This window comes from Gastrolobium bilobum, unplaced genomic scaffold (genome assembly GCF_033153095.1).
Source record: "Gastrolobium bilobum isolate Gb01-03AN ecotype WA unplaced genomic scaffold, APGP_CSIRO_Gbil_v1 utg1608, whole genome shotgun sequence".
Taxonomy (NCBI): domain Eukaryota; kingdom Viridiplantae; phylum Streptophyta; class Magnoliopsida; order Fabales; family Fabaceae; genus Gastrolobium; species Gastrolobium bilobum.
In genome coordinates this window covers 414,077-430,797 of record NW_026898739.1, presented here as the reverse complement: position 1 = coordinate 430,797, position 16,721 = coordinate 414,077, and the positions used below count along the sequence as shown (strand labels likewise).

Genomic DNA, 16,721 nt, shown 5'->3' with positions numbered 1-16,721 from the left:
TTTTTCGGTACTCATTTATACCGACTAGCAGACCGGTATTTGCATTTTTCTTTCGAAAAGCGACTTTCGGCATTATTACTCACTTACTATAATTATTAAAGCCTCATAATGATTATTAGGGTCAATTATGGAATCATTTCCTATTTTCTCATAATTTATTAATTAAATTCCTTAATTAACGGTGCGGGTTCTTACATTTAGCACCCCTACTCTCACCCCCCCCCCACGTACTCAGCTTTCACACACCAACTGAACTATCAACATTTGGTTGGACCGGATAATTATTAAGGTTGTTTAGAGTTTCAAAGACAGGACAAAATACAATGACGAAGGCATGTTTGATTGATTTCTTGTTTTTTTTTTCTTAAAACTATTTTGTAGAATAGTTATAAAAACAGATGTTTTCTGAATTTTTTAAAGACTTTAAAAATTTTATAGTGAATGTAAATAAGTATTTATATTCACTCTCAAAAGACCCAAGTGTGGTGGCTCAGTTGGTAGCATGGGGACTGAGTGGTGGGAGAGGACCTCGGTTCGAATCCCACTAACACCATCTGGGGAAGGGCATAAGTACTGTAATCCTTGGACTCGCACCCGAACTCTGGATTAGTCCCATAGGCGGCTCAAAGAGTCGAACTCGTGGGGATACCGAGGGTTCTGATTCGGCTCAAAGAGGTAATTAGGATTAGTTACCAAAAAAAAAAATCACTCTCCAAAGGACGTCATTTTGAATTGAAAGATTGAAAAATTATAATGACAAAGACTATTATAATCCTGAAATAAATTATATATTATAAAAATACCTTGATTTTAGCCCCAAAACGACGTCATCTTGGACTCAACGTAGATAACTTATCTACAATGATTGCAGAAAAAATGAACCTTTTTAAATTTTGGAAGTTAAAAGTCAAAACACAAAACACAAAACAACTCTAATATATTCTCTAAATTTGATTCTAAAAAAAGTTATAATTTTGATACTATTCACCTGATAAGTATTGATAAGTGGATCTTCAAAAAGAATATGAAGGCAGATGGCACTATTGATAAGGATAAAGCTAGAGTTGTAATCAAAGGCTACAAGCAACAGGAAGAGTTGGATTATTTTGATACCTATTCACCTGTTACTAGAATTACATCAATAAGGATGTTAATTGTTATAGCAACTCTGAATAGGTTAGATATATATCAAATGGATGTGAAGAAAAACTTTTTAAATCGTGATTTGGAAGAAGAAATTGTTAGAATTTTTATAATTGTGGGCTTCAATCAATTGTATTTTTTCTTATTTTTATAAAATCGAGCTAAGAAATGATCCATATAGGGTGCAATATAAAGTCAATTTAATTAAGTGATTCTTTTATTTTGGGCTTGGATACCTATAAACTGATTAGTGTGAGTAATAGTATAGGCCTAATAGACCCATGATGAGAAGGGGACTATGGTTAATAAGTTTAGCTAGGTCTCCTCTGCATTCACAGTGAGTTGAAAAACTATCACTCCACAACTCGTACTATCAACGATTGTGATCAGGGAGTGATGTGAATTGCAAAGGAAACCCCTGGTCTTTCCAACCTTGCAGGAGTATCAAAGCAAACAAGAAACAAGAAAGCCTTCAAGAAATCAAGAATCGTGTATTCAGAGCAAGTAAGCCAAAATCTTTTGGTATTCTAAAACATATAATCCTATTTTAAAATTTCTTTCATTTGGTAAAAGAGCCTAGATTAAAATTTCTTTCATTTGGTATTCTGTGGCATTGCCATACATCTGATTATGGAGGTCATTTTTGAGGCAACATAACTGCACAGAAAGTGTTGCAAAGTGGGTATTATTGGCCTACAATCTTCAAGGATGCACGAGAGTTTGTGGAGAAATGTGTTAAGTGCCAAAGGACGGGAAACATATCCCGTAAAGATGAGATGCCCCTCAACTGCATATTGGAGGTGGAGCTGTTTGATGTTTGGGGAATTGACTTTATGAGACCATTTCCTAAGTCACGTTCTAACCAATACATCCTGGTTGCTGTGGACTATGTGTCCAAGTGGGTAGAAGCGGTTGCTTTACCTACTAATGATGCAAAGGTGGTAGTTGCTTTCTTGCGGAAGAACATTTTCGCCCGCTTTGGAGTTCCTCGTGCGATCATCAGTGATGGTGGCACTCACTTCCGCAATAAGCAGTTTGAGAGCTTGCTTACAAAGTATGGCGTCACTCACAAGGTGGCTACACCATACCATCCTCAGACCAGCGGGCAAGTAGAGATCTCAAAGAGAGCTGAAGAGGATTCTGGAAAAGACGGTGGGCAATTCAAGGAAGGATTAGGCAAAGAACCTGGATGATGCACTCTGGGCATACAGGACGACTGCTTTCAAAACACCAATAGGTATGTCACCATTCCAACTGGTGTATGGTAAGTCTTGTCATCTTCCTGTAGAACTAGAACATAGAGCTTTGTGGGCTATTAAATTTTTAAATTTTGAACCATCAAAGGCTAATAATAAGAGATTGCTGCAATTAAATGAGTTCAGGTTAGCAGCTTATGAGAATGTCAGGATTTACAAAGAGAAGACAAAAAAGTGGCACGACAAAAAGATTCAACCAAAAGATTTTGAGTCAGGACAACAGGTATTACTATACAACTCTCGACTGAGGTTGTTTCCAGGTAAGCTCAAGTCTCGTTGGTCTGGTCCTTTTGTAGTAAAAAAAGTTTTTCCATATGGTACAGTTGAGGTTTCTCCTCTCAACACTGAAAGACCTTTCAAGGTCAATGGGTGTAGATTGAAGACTTGTCATGGAGGAGAGATACATAGGGACACAATTACTGTTCCTTTACTTTCTCTGGAGACTTAAAGAGTCCGCGTCAGGCTCGTGACGTTAAACAAGCGCTGGTTGGGAGGAAACCCAATAATTTTTGAGTGATTTCCTTATTTAATTCTGTTGAGTCTTATTATATAGTTAAGTTTTAGTCCAGTTAAAACAGAGGTCTGCGCAAATCGCACGAAAAGTGGCGCGAAACGCGCCATTTTAAGGTGAATGTCTCTGTATTCTCACGCAATTCGCGCCAAACATGGCGCAATCTGCGCCATTTCATCTAGAGACCACTGTCTTTCCGTGCGAAACGCGCTTAACGGGGCGCAAACCGCTCCATTTGGTTCGGAGGACACTGTAATTTTTGCGCAATCCGCGCGGAATTGGGCGCGTACTGCGCAGTTTTGTGATTTAGCCCCTGTCTTCCGGCGCAATTCGCGTAGCACACAGCGCACATCGCGCGGATGTGCTGGATTTTCAAATTTCAAATTTTAAAATTTCTTTTTACGGTTCCAAAATGTACAAAAATAAAAACCCCCCACTTCCAAAACCGTCACACAACCCCTTCATATCTCAAACTCTCTCACGTTTCCATTTTCATTTTTCTTTCACTATTCTTCCTACACCTTTCGGATTACACACATTACATCCCAAGTTTTGTAAATCAAAGGACAGATCATTCTCATAGTGAACTTGGGGAAAATCAAATTCAAAGTTTAATCTTCAAGTGTCTCTCATTCTTGCATCCATGGCTGCAGAAAAGGTAAACCCCTAACCTTTATATTCCAATTCTTGTTTATTTGGGTAAAGAGACAACGGAGATGTGATTTGTGCCTGAGTAGTAGCAAGAAGTAATCCTTTTGCGCGAAGAAGTTCATCATACCAAGCCCGCGCGGATCGCGCTGCTCCTGGCGCAGATCGCGCCGGCTGGGTTAAGTTGTACATGAACAATCCCCAGCCCGCGCAGATCGCGCTGGATGGGTCTTCAACTGCTGTTTTCATCTCGCGCAAATCGCGCGGCTTGTAGCGCTAATCGCGCCAGATGTGTTCTAGTGTTTTGTGTTCCATCAGTGTCATCCATAAACATGCAGTTGTCATCCTAATTTTGATTTGATATTGTTTAAGTTCATTACATGTTGAGATATTCGAATTAATTTGGATGAACTATGATTTAATTTTGGGATTATTGATTAAATGCATTAAAATAGTCATGCATGATTCCAAATTATTGAAAATTCACTTTGCTTTGAACTTAAATCTGGGAATTGTACTGATTGGAATACTGCAATTGTGAAATATACTGAATCTGTTTTGCAATATATTGTTTGGACTTTTCTGAGTTTCAGGGAAAACAGGTTGGCAAGAAGAACACCCAGGGCGGTCAAAAGAAGGCCACAGCTGCATCTTGCAGCAAGAGGCCTAGGCACTCTACCTTTGATAACAGTAGGTTTCTCTCACTGGAGTGCCAGCAGAGATATGAAAGCTGGTACGGGCCTAAGAAAATCATCCCATAAAGAAAAATTGATCTGGAAGGCCTTCATGAAGATTCTCCAATCCTAGATGTGATAAGAATGCGAAAGTGTGAAAAGCTAGTTAGTTTTGCTGAGCCCAGTCCGAGTACTATTTGAAGGAATTCCTAGCTAATGTGAATTGGGAGAATGTGGAGAATACTAGAAAAAGCCGGGTGAGGGGCAAGCAGGTGTCCTTTAAACCCCGAGCCATCGAAGAGTTTTTGGAGACTTCTTTTATACCTGCTACTGCATGTAGGTTCATTCACCTCTTCAATAGGATGCAACCCACTGACATAAAGAATGTTTATATGGAGGACATGCCTAAGTTAGCTGATACTGTCAGGCGTGGGATCACTTGTCAGTATACAGTTTGGTCTCATCGCGCTGTCCTCCTTTTTTCAATGGTGGAGGTTTGTTAACGCGCACGTAACCCGTTTGGAAGGCTTCCTTCAAGATCCGTCTTCGGGATGTGTTTAAGGGAGTATAATTGTCAAACCTCTCCCACTTTTTTTTTTCACGGAATTTTCGTTGAAAATTATTTTGGACATCTCTGTCAAAATTGTCCATGTCCGTCTTAACGCTAGAAGTATCCCGCGACCGTTTATAATCCTCAATATTAATGAATTTTTCTGACCGCACTCGTAGTTCCTCTATGGTACGCGAGCGTTGTTTGGCCAACGACATAGGGAAAGGACCTTCCAGTAATCCTTCAATGATGAGGTGTAGGGAAACTTGTGGATCCAGGTCTCTTACTAAAAGTGCTTCGTCGAAAAACCTTTTGAGGTAATCACGTAGTGTTTCATGTGGTCCTTGTCGTACAGTTTTCAAGGCATGTGTGGATTTGTACTGTTCTTTGCTTGTTGCAAACTGTATAAGGAATTGACTAGTTAAATCCTCTCAACTTTGAACTGAATTAGGTGGTAACATAGAGTATCATCTAAGTGCTACCTCCTTCAAGGTTGTTGGGAATAACCGACAGGCTATTGGATCAACTACATCTTGTGCCATCATGTTCGTCTGGAATTGTTCTAGATATTCTTGCGGGTCTCTCTTTTCGTTGTACTTCTCAGTTGTAATTTTTACGTCTCTGGGAATAGGGAAGTTCATGATACATGGGGTGAATGGGTGAAAGATACGTGAAACTGTTCTAGAATTCCCGTGAGAATTTTCGTTGGTTTCTTTTTCTTCCTCTCCTCTTTTGTTTTTATGACCCGAAGGTTCAGGATTTCCTTTTGAATATTCATGTACCGGCTCACTTTTGCCCGAATTTTCAAGTTTATTCTCGGCTTCTTTCTCAGGCTATTTTTCTTTTCCCTGATTTTTCTCTCTAGTCTTTTGTGATTTTTTCAATCGAGCCAAATCTTGATTCTGCTGGGCAATTTTTTTGTTCTGCTGAGTGATAAGTTTCAGCAAGTGTTGGGTTGTGGGAGGGTTATCTTGGTGCACAGAGAGAGGTGCCACTGACGAGGCTAATTTTTCGCGAGAGGCAGGTATCTCCTTGTGCTTCCCTTTAGAGCCGTTTTGGGTTTTGCTTCGGGTATCAACCATGTTTTTAGATTGTAAATAGATGGGTTCTAAATGATAGGTCCCCACAGACAACGCCAATGATTAGACCAAATACAGTATGGGCTGACCAATGTGTACTGGGCCAAATCACACACGGTTGACAGAGAAAGCCTTTATGTTGATATGCTTTCTGGGCTTGAGGTTCTAGTTGATGATGTGAAGACTCTGGTTCTCCTTTGGCGTGGTGATTCAGACTGGGGAGGGTACCTGCGATGACACTCCGATGCTCAAGTCAGTATCAATAGAAGGTGTATGTGTATTCTTACTAAATTAGATTGTCATACCTGAGCATGTACTCTCTGTTTATATAGTGGTTGTGATGTCGCCTTGTGAAGGCGGTATGGCCTCTGATTGGTCGTTTTAGGGCTGCAGGTTCAGCCTGTGCCTTAATAGCCTTATCTCTTAATGCCAGGCTACTTTTGATAGTGTAGTGGGGAGCTGGTGCTGTCCTCTATCTATTTGCTTAAGGGCGCAGTGAACCTTTGTTAGTTCTAGTGTTGGCTTTCTCATCTCTGTAATTATATCAATAGGCGGTTTTGTGCGCGATGGTGTCATCGCGCTATGCTTTTGCACGATGTGAGTCATCACGCATTATTCCGGGCTTTAAGGGTTTTGAGTCTTGTCCTTATGTACGTGGGCCTTTAATGAGCTTATCATATTTTATCCATATCAATTTCTATTGAGAGGAATACGAAAAAAAAATGTGAAACCAACAATTTTAAATTTACAAAACTATGAAAACCTCATAATGAAGTTATTTATATTTTATTTAAGGGAAAAGATAATGAGAGAAGTTATACTTACTATATATTTTTCTTACTATCTCTTACTACTAAATCTTAATCGTTTATTTCCGTCAATCAAACGGTTATAATTTTTTGGGTCATACTTATTAATTAATTATTAATTTCTAATAAATTATAATTGTTAGATTGACGAAATTCAACGGTTAAGATTTGATAGTAAGAGATAGTAAAAAAAAGGTTGTAAATATAATCTCCTCGAAAATAATATATATATTTTTTTAACTTTTTTTTTTTTGGGATAAATAGCAAAAAAGACCACCCTTGAAAGACAAGGTTTCGTAGGGTGTCAAAAAAAAAAAAAAGATGTTAAAAAATCCCGCTTCCCTCTCCGTCTCTCTTTTGAAACCCTCATCCAACCTTTCCCGCCTCTCCCTCCCTCCTTAAAATCCCTAATTCTCCATTCTCCATTTCAATCTCTCTCTCTCTCTCTCTCTCTCTCTCTCTCTCTCTGATTCTCATTTCTCAATAATCTCCACTTTTCGCCATGAACCGAAGAACCAGACAAACCATACCACACCATTTTCACAAGTATCTCAAACCCGGCGCTCTCGCCCGAATCCGTGACTCCAAGATTAGTGCTAGATCTCACCGTCTAAACTCCCTCTCCCAGATCCCTATCCACCGCCCACTCTCGCCGCCGCCTTCAACCGAAGCTCAGCCTCAGGCCAACGATGCTGACAACGGTTTTCCTTTCTTCGTCGCCCGGATCTACGGTCCACGCTGCCCGCAGAGGAAGAAGCTCATGGCTGCCAAGTCCGTCTTGTTCGTACCTGTGAATCCAGCCGCGGACTCGCCCGATCTGGTTATTGAACCCTTCGGCAACGACATTGCTGTAGGTAGTTGAATATTTTTGTTGTTGTAGAACGGTTTTAGATGTGCAGATGTGACTCTTCTGTTGAATTGTCTGATAAACTTACTCAGATAGGGCTGGATTTATTAAGTGCAATAAGATTTCCAATTTTCACATCAAATTCCGCTGTTTATTTATGCCTGCGTTCCTTATTTGCCTACGATATTGATTGGATTTCAATACTCATGATATAATTATGATGAAAAAATAGAAATAGCTATCTCCAATGTCGGTACGTTTCACAATGAACGCTTTTGCTTGGTTATAGCATTTAATTTCTGCGTGTATGAAAAATTGGTTAGGGACTTAGGCTGCGGCTGCTAACCTTGTGAGATTGTTTTTTGATCTTTTACTTCACGATTTGTTCCTGTGTTCCGTACTGTGATAATTTAATGCTAAATTTGGTATGGCTCTGTTTCAATTGGTAATTACCGTGTTAATTTGATGTTCTGCATCTGTGGTGTTAGTGAGTAATTTATTTGTGTTTGTAACGCTTCTGCTAGTAATGCTGGTAAGTAAATGATTGTATGACTTTGGTTTTTGTTCCCCTATTATATAATGTTGTAATTGAAATGTTTAGGTTAGTGGTTTTATTTTTATGATTTATAGTTTGGGTTTAATGTTTCTCGTCACCTTAGATAAATTTATCTCCTACAATCTCAAAATAACATTATTTTGGGTTGAGAGAAAAACAAATAAATAATGATAAAGCCTAATATAGTTTCGGAATAAATTAGAAGTAAAAAAATATCTTTCTCCCAATCTTAAAATAATGTCGTTTTGGGTCACATAAGATAAGTTATCTCTTGGAGAAGCATTAAACCCTTCTAATTTATACCTTTGTTTGTTTTGTTTGGGTGTTTATTTATTAAATCCTTTCGAAGCATGTTTTTGTTCCTTGGCATATGCATTTATTTCTGTAAGCAGTTAAATTACTGAAGAAATTAAATGTTCCTGTAAATTTATGACAATAAATGGTTTTAAATGTAGTGCGACTGCTTGATATTTGGTTCTTGTTCGGACTATGGACATGTTGCCAACTTTGCAATTTGAGATATTGGACAAACTAATTGTTTCACTTCCTTAATATATGAAAATAAGATGAGTGACTATGTAGTAGTCTTAATAGATGCTCATCAAGGCTGCTGCTTGTCATTCACTGCTGAGATACGAGGAATAATTTTGCTCATCAAATGAGTGAACATATTCCTTTAGTTTTGTATTGTGGAAGTTTTACTTTAACATGGATACCGCAAGGGAAGAAGCAATTGCTTAAAGCAGGACAGAGCACCTCAGAACATGGTTTATAGTTTGAAATCGATGAGTGTCTTGACGTAGCTAATTTAATTTTCCAGCCAATCTAAAGATGATGTATGTTTAACAGGTTAAACTGTCTTCTGATGCCTCTGATCTGTTACAGCAGCTTAGCATCAAAGGAATACATTGATATTCTCTCATGCATCATATACTTCTCAGCATGCTAGAACATGTTTTCATTTAGAAGTCATTTTTGTAACAAATCTAATCTAAGTACAACATACTTTGCAAATTCTGTCTTGAGGGGTTAATTCTCTTTTTAGAATGATTACGTGGTTTCTAGGTTTTTGCTTTTTCTTGTGTGCTTTGGTGCGTTGGTGAATGTTTCTTCAGGACAAGTTACAAGCTTTTGCTTCTGAGTATATGGTTGCACTGTGTTTTTCTTCAAACACCCCGTCTCATTAGTAACTAAACAGCAGCAGCAGCCATAATTGCTTGTTGGGGGTATTTTATTTGTTCTTTTAGACAGTAAATGCTATTCATGACCAACTCACTTTTAGTCAATTTTCTTGTTTTTTTTTTGGGATTTAAGCACCACTATATTTTGTTGTATGATTTGTTTGCATTCCTTTGGATTGTAAGGATTAAAGATGATTTAACAGCCTGGTTTTGATTTCCTTATTTTCCTTCTACACATAATGAGATTCACTTGAACTATTTTAGTTCCATTCCAAACGTTGGCTGATAAAATATGAATATCTCTGTATGATATTGTTTTTAGCAATTTAGTATATAATTGAAAGCGGCTATCGGTATCTTGTTTGAACAAACTTCAAATTTGCTTGTTTCAGCTACAAACGATGACGCTGTACGCCGTAAATTATTATAGGCTTGTGATTAATTTGTGTTCCTTTCTTGGAAAGTAGAACTTGATTGTATTGAGTGAAAATCACGTTTGAGGGTTGTGAAATGGGGTTGCATAGTAACTCGTCTAGTTTGGTGGTTAATTTTGGATTGAAAACATCGATTTGGTTATGAGTATGTTTTAAAGGCGAGGTATATAATATTTTCAAAAACATATCTGTATTTATATTTTTATTTCATTATTTTATCGAAATTAATTCTTCAAGTTATTTAAGAAAATATTTTTCCAATGCTAATTATTTTTTTAACGTCAAATTTTCAATCCTTTCGAAATCTAAATCAAAATAGCAGCAGTAAATAAATATTTAATAAATCTTTTCCTAAACAACCAAATAAATAAAATAAAACTTGCAGGGAAGGACACGTGATGTAATATTCTTGAAGAAATTAAGAGGATCGTTTTGAATTTAGGGAAAAACTACTCTCCAGCCATAGGAGAGTAGTGTGTTTTTTTAAGGAGACATGAATTTTTTTGTTTTTTGTTTTTATTTTTTTATTTTATAATTATATGAGTTCAACTATATAATTGTGAGAGTGATAGGAGATATACTATCTTCTATTGATGTAGATTAGTAAATCCCTTGAATTTATCATGTCTTTCTATGGCAAAGAGGTATTTAATTTAGACAGCGATAAGCACATAAATATATTACAATGAGCATCTATAGCAGTAAAGTGCACTTTTTTTTAAAAAAAAAAATTGTAGTCAAAATTTAAATATGATTAGTCCACAATTAATGACAGGCTTAAATTAGATTTTTTGATTTTAAAATATAGATCATGTTTGAAATATAATTTAATCTAGGGGTAGGATATTGTAACAACCAATTAGTGTTACTACCAATCAATTTCACTGTCAGATCGATTATGTTGATCTAACGGTTATATTTATTTTCATATTTGTATGGTTATGATTTTTCATATTTAATGTGAAAACAAAGATGAAATTATATGAAAATAAATATAAAGTATTAATACAAAGATGAAAATAAATATAACCGTTAAATCAACATAATCGATCTAACGGTGAAATTGATTAGTAGTAATAACATTAATCAATTGTTACAATATCCTTCTCCTTTAATCCATACCAGATTGATAAGCCAAATTAAATTTAAAATTTTATTTATTTAAATAAAGATTCTATTTTTCTTGTGTTACATAAAAGAATTATTTTCTGCAAAAAAAAAATAACTATGTATTAAGAGTAATATATAATTATAATAATAGTTTTTTTTTCTCTGGTATATTAGCCGACAATGTTTGAGGAAAAAAAATAAAATTTAATATTATAATTATATAATAATCTACTCCAACCCATTTAATCATTTATACCCTGACCCTAAACTTATAACCAAAAGTTATTCAATGAATACATTATATACTGTCATACTAACTCACGTATGCGGTGGGGCTTATGGGGCAAAGTGACATGTCGACATCTGTCCAACATTATTGGGCCTCAGGCCCAAACTTTAACTCATAACTAATGGCAACCGCTTGTTCTGTTGAAAACATTAAAATGGAGTTAAATAAATAACTATAATTAGTGGTTATTTGCTAATGAATACGTTAGATTGATTGCTGTTTATGTTTCCGAAGATAATTTCAATATTGCTTCTGCTCATGGAAAAGGAAATTGAAGCAAACGAAATCGAAATAGAAGTGATGGAACCCATTGCTTTAAGTGGGGAAATGGAAGAAGAAGGTGGTGAAACCTTTGAAAGACGTGACGACATAAACAAATATAATGAAGTTGAAAACAAGGTTGATTGCGGAAATCAGAGTCTGATGAGTATTCTAAGGGCGAAATTGCTCAAAGTGAAGAGGCTTTTTAAAGATCATCTGCTTCAATATGATGTCGCTAAAAAATTGGGCACGGTTAGATTGTACCAAGTTTGGCCAGGGAGAAATGTAAAGTTGAAAACTTTGTGTGATCTCTAATGTGGGTTTTAAGTTAAAAGTCTCGCTAAAATTGTGAAGTTTCATCATGCAGGTCTTTTTCTTCCATGGGAGACTTATTTGTGGTCCAGATCCAAGAGGGTCAATGTTGACCACTGTTTCTATTGTTCTTTCAAGTTGGATTTTTGTCAGTTATGTTGGGAATGATGTGCCACATCACTCTGCCCTCGTTGTTATGTTTTGTGTGATGTTGACATTCATTGTTGGTCCCTAAACCCATATCAAAACATGTTGAAGTCTTTTTTGGGTTTGTTAAGAAGTAATTATTGGGTTACAACAAATTAATTGAGCCTATTCATGTTTTTTTTTTTTTAAGTTTGATTTAAGCATTGATTGTCACATTAATAATTGGTTAACTTTTTGCATAATTAATGCAGGTTCTTATCAATTTGGTTCTCGTTAGCACAACTGACCCAGGAATTATTCCTAGAAATGATCAAGAATCTTTTGAAGATGGAACCAAAAGCAAAAAGGTAATTGTAAATGGGGTGGAAGTGAAATTGAAGTACTGTCGAATTTGTAAGATTTTTCGGCCACCCAGAAGTTGCCATTGTGCAATATGTGACAATTGCGTTGAGAGATACGATCATCACTGCCCTTGGATTGGTCAATGCATTGCATTGGTATGGTTAATGACAATTTATAACCTTAACATGTCCCATATAATGCATTTTCCTTATTGAGTTGTAACTTTGATGATTGTGTACATGCAGAGGAACCATCGATTTTACATGACACTTGTGATATTCGCCTTAATTTTCTATGTATACATATTTGCCTTCTCTTGCTGGAGGCTACACCAAAGGAAGGATGGAGATGGATTTCTTGGATTGGTTAAGACCTGCCCAGAAACATTAGCATTGGCTGCGTTTGGCTTCATTGCTATTGTGTTTTTAGGGACCCTTGCAATCTACCATGTGTACTTGATAGCAATAAACGAGGTTAGTTAACTTAGATTGACGTGAAATTTGTGTTATTCAATGCAGTAAAAATGTATCACGTGACATCAAATTACGGTGGGTTTAGTGTGTGTCGTTTAAAAGTACAAGTTATGTTATTTAATTGTGTCCTTTTAGTGACTTACACAAAGTATGACCGGTCAGCAATGTGACTGGATAGAGAGAGGAAAAAAAAGTAATTTTTCAGATTTACACAAAATATGACCGGTCACACAAAGTCATACTTTGTGTAAATCACCTAAAAAGACACAAGCTTGTGTCCTTTAAAATGATACTTCTTTTTCCCAATTATGATACATGCTCTTAGATTGAAAAAATATTGTTAAACTAAATTTAGAAACAATCCTCTTTGATTATGTTATAAATTTTCCAATTGGACACATCTTCACTTTGTTGCAATGTGAAACACACAAGTAATGATAGAAATGAAATAATTGCTCTTTTACATGGGACTTCTAGTAAGTCCCACCCTCTCATTTTTCTTTTACAAAGGTGATGAAATAATTGCTTCTTTTATATGTGTGCACACCTTTATTTACGCAAGGTAGGTCTAGTAACTTCACACAATGTTTCAGTCTTTCACTAATCCTCTCAGTACATAATACTCCAAAATTTAAAATTTTACATGTTGCTTGGTCACTTTTTATTTTATTTTATTTTCTTATTACAGACAGCTTATGAGAATTTTCGACAACGTTATGTGGGTTCCAAGAGCCCTTATGATAGAGGAATTTTAATCAATTTGAAAGAGGCGTTTTTTGTTGCGGTACCTCCTCCTAGAGTAGATTTTCGAGCTTGAGTTTATAGTGACAGAAGGACCATAGCTTGTGGTCAAATAGCGTTGGCTGAACTCTATGTAAGATTCTCTCTTACTGAACTGGGAAATAATGATTATTGATTAAGATGGATTGAAAAATTGTAACTGATTTATGTCTTTGTTCCTTGCAAGAGAAAAAGTTAGATGGTGATTTCTTCATCAAGGAAAGAAGCTTTTTGGGTTAGGACACTTTAGTGGGATTAGTCAATGTAATTTGTTGACACGTGTCTCTACCTCTCGGAAATGAGATGTGAAACAAAATAAAGGCAATGAGATTATAATGACGAGTCACAACTCATTCTGTAGTTACCTTCCACGAACGCAGAGTATGATGACAGGAAAGGATATATAAAATATGGGTCAAGTGTGTGTAATTCAAAATGATACAAGTTGTATGTTTTGAGTGGCTTACACAGAGTATGACCGGTCATACTTTGTGTAATTATGAATTTTTTTTTATTTGACATGTTAGCGATGTGACGGAGAAGAGAAAAAAAAACTTTTCAGATTTACACAAAATATAACTGGTCAAATGACACAACTTGTATCATTTTAAATGATAATCTTTTTTCCCATAAAATATATAACCTTGATGGGAATGCTTCCATAGTTCCACTTCCATGTCCAATTTTATGTTTGTTTCTTCTTTATTCTTTCCCTTTTCTTTTAAATCAAATTTTCTTGTCTTTTTTTATATATGAATGTCGAGTCCTCAACTTTATTCAATTTAAACATTTTTTTTATATTAGTAAATATAAATTTTATCAGTTAAATTACATATTTTTTTATATATTTTTGAATCTTAAATTATAAATGTTAGGTGCAAAACATGTATTTTAAATATAATATTTATTAAAGAATTTGAACACAGTTAGAAAAAATTAAGATATAATGTTTATATTCATTGTTTAAACAAAAAAATGTTAGGAAACGTATAAAAAAGTTAATTTATGAGAAATGGGTCTGTTTGATTGTGTTCTGATTTTTTTGTTCTTAAAACTGTTTTGTAAAATAGTTATGAAAACAGTTGTTTTCTAAATGTTTTTCTTTTTGAAAGTTAAAAACCAAAACAAAAAACAAAAACAACTCAGACATGTTCTCTAAATTTGATTTTAAAAACAAAAAAACAGTTATAGTTTTCAAAACATTTTTTACAAAACAGGTCTTACCAAACGAGTTTTTTAGTGTTTTTGTTCTGAAAACTAAAAAACTGTTTTGAGAAACATAAATCAAACGGAGCCTACTTTTGATTTTTTTTTTTTTTCAAAAAGCAAGACATTTAAGAAGTTTATTTACCACAAAAGGCGGGTTTTGAAAAATAATTTTCAAACACCGAGAAATGGTGCGTTGCTGCCTTGCTGGTAGGGGTGTAAATGGGCTGGGCTGGGCTTTGACCTTCATGGCTCAAGCCTATGTAAAAAAAAATTTAGCCTATCTGGCTTATTAGCTTATCAAAGGCTTTATTCGTAGGCCAAGCCCAGCCTATTTAAAAAAATAAGAAAGCCCGACATGGCCTATAGGCCTTATAGGCCTACCACTGTAGATACTAAGCAAAGAAAATAATTGTATAGAGAAAAAATAACAAACAAGAAAGAGTCAACATAATACTCCAGCTTTAGAATGTATATCATAGAGGAATAGAGTCAAAGAAATGGAAAAATAAGAAAAATACAATTATTGGGTGCTGAAATAAAGTCTACAAGAGAATGTCATTCATCTAAAAATTAGGGTTGGTATTGATACTTTGCCATGTCGCATAAAATAAATATTATTTTATTATTTTATTTTTAATAAATTAAATAAACCAGCCTACAAGGCTTTGGGTCAGGCTTGACAAAATTGGCCTACGGCCTATTTGTTAAAAAAGCTTTCTTAAAAGCCTAAGCCTACTCTATTTTTCTGAAAGGCCGGGCCAAACCAGGCTTAATGTAGGCCGGGCTGGGCCAGCCTGGCCCATTTACACCCCTACTTGCTGGTCATTGTTCAGAAATAGTTGTGCTACTGTACAACGTAAATGATTTAAATAATAATAAATATCATTTTAAGTGAGAAAAAGACACAAATAATAAAAATTATAAGAAAAAAATGAGTAATTTTTGTAAATTTAAATTTTAAATAAAAAAATATTATTTTATGTTTTTCTCTAATTTAAAATGATTCAACTCTATATTCTTTAAAAAGATAAATAATTTTCGCCCCTTTTTTTATATCTTCAATATTATTTATTTATTGTTGAGCTGATCTTTTTCAAAGCAGTAAATAACAGAGAAAAAAAATAAAATTTTTTGGTGACCCACATAATTACGCTAACTAATATATTCATTCGTAAGCAAACATAACAATATGGTTTATAAAATCAAACATAATCGAAGTAATAGAAAAAAGGTTTTGAAAAAATTATTCAAGTTCATACATAATCATATTAGTATTCTCACACAATTTATGAAAAATTTATCCATTATCATTTATATTTTAGCAACAACTTTTTGTGAATTAAAATGCATTATACTAAAAGTGAATTCATCCATAAATATTTTTTGTATAGTTAAATAATGTGTGCTTGAACAAAATATTAGGGTTAAGTTAATAAAATAATATTTTCGCGGGCTCCATTAAGCGGGGTTGAACATGGGCCTCGTTCACTCTTACTTGTTGGGGGGAAAAGTATACTCAATAATTAATATGTGCACATGTGTATGTGTGACCATGCTTGCCCATATTAAATAATGGCACCACAACCATGCATCAAAAAAATTCACACCTTCTTTTCCATTAACATAGTATGTTCAAAGAGACTCGTTCCAACATGTGAAAGTCCTTATTGAAAATTGCCCAATATTTCTGGTCAACGATTAATTTGATATGACAAGACTCAGTTTTCTTAAATACTACCATTGAATTTTATTATTGGATTTTTTTTTAGTATTAACATGGAGATATCTCCGTTTAACCTTCTTCGGTCATCTTGTCCTCGGAGTACGGCCCTGAAGACTAGCTCCTCATTGAAACAACGGATGCATTGAGCTTCGCTACCGGAAGAAGTATGAGACTAATCTCCCATTCGAGGAGAGAGACATATCCTCTGACCTCCAAATTTTTTTCAAGAATTTGCTTGAGTCAGAATTCTTCACGAATTTTATTATTGAATTTAATTGGACATATTTTGCTACATGACAGAAGGATGCATATGATAAAATGTCTGTAACATTGGAGTCTGGTGCCCTTAACTTAACCAACGAGACTCACATCCATCTAACACGTGGC

At 35.1% G+C, this 16,721-nt stretch overlaps 2 protein-coding genes across 2 annotated transcripts; both read left to right on the top strand.

Moving 5' to 3' along the window:
- The first annotated feature begins 2,382 nt into the window (after positions 1-2,382).
- Positions 2,383-2,847, top strand: LOC133283762 (uncharacterized). The gene has a single exon (XM_061480676.1). The coding sequence runs from the start codon at positions 2,383-2,385 to the stop codon at positions 2,845-2,847; it is 465 nt and encodes a 154-aa protein (XP_061336660.1).
- Positions 2,848-7,172: 4,325 nt separating this feature from the next.
- Positions 7,173-13,439, top strand: LOC133283761 (probable protein S-acyltransferase 1). Its single transcript, XM_061480675.1, has 6 exons — positions 7,173-7,520; positions 11,322-11,633; positions 11,716-11,883; positions 12,059-12,304; positions 12,395-12,622; positions 13,311-13,439. Exons 1-6 carry the CDS (start codon positions 7,173-7,175, stop codon positions 13,437-13,439), a joined length of 1,431 nt encoding a protein of 476 aa, XP_061336659.1.
- The last annotated feature ends 3,282 nt before the right edge of the window (positions 13,440-16,721 follow it).

Excerpts from the sequence above, each read along its gene's own strand:
- LOC133283762 (XM_061480676.1), top strand. The coding sequence starts at position 2,383 with ATGTCACCATTCCAACTGGTGTATGGTAAGTCTTGTCATCTTCCTGTA.
- LOC133283761 (XM_061480675.1), top strand. The coding sequence starts at position 7,173 with ATGAACCGAAGAACCAGACAAACCATACCACACCATTTTCACAAGTAT. Across the intron at positions 11,634-11,715 it reads AAGTTTGGCCAGGGAGAAAT|GTCTTTTTCTTCCATGGGAG; the intron begins GTAAAGTTGAAA and ends TTCATCATGCAG. Across the intron at positions 12,305-12,394 it reads TTGGTCAATGCATTGCATTG|AGGAACCATCGATTTTACAT; the intron begins GTATGGTTAATG and ends GTGTACATGCAG.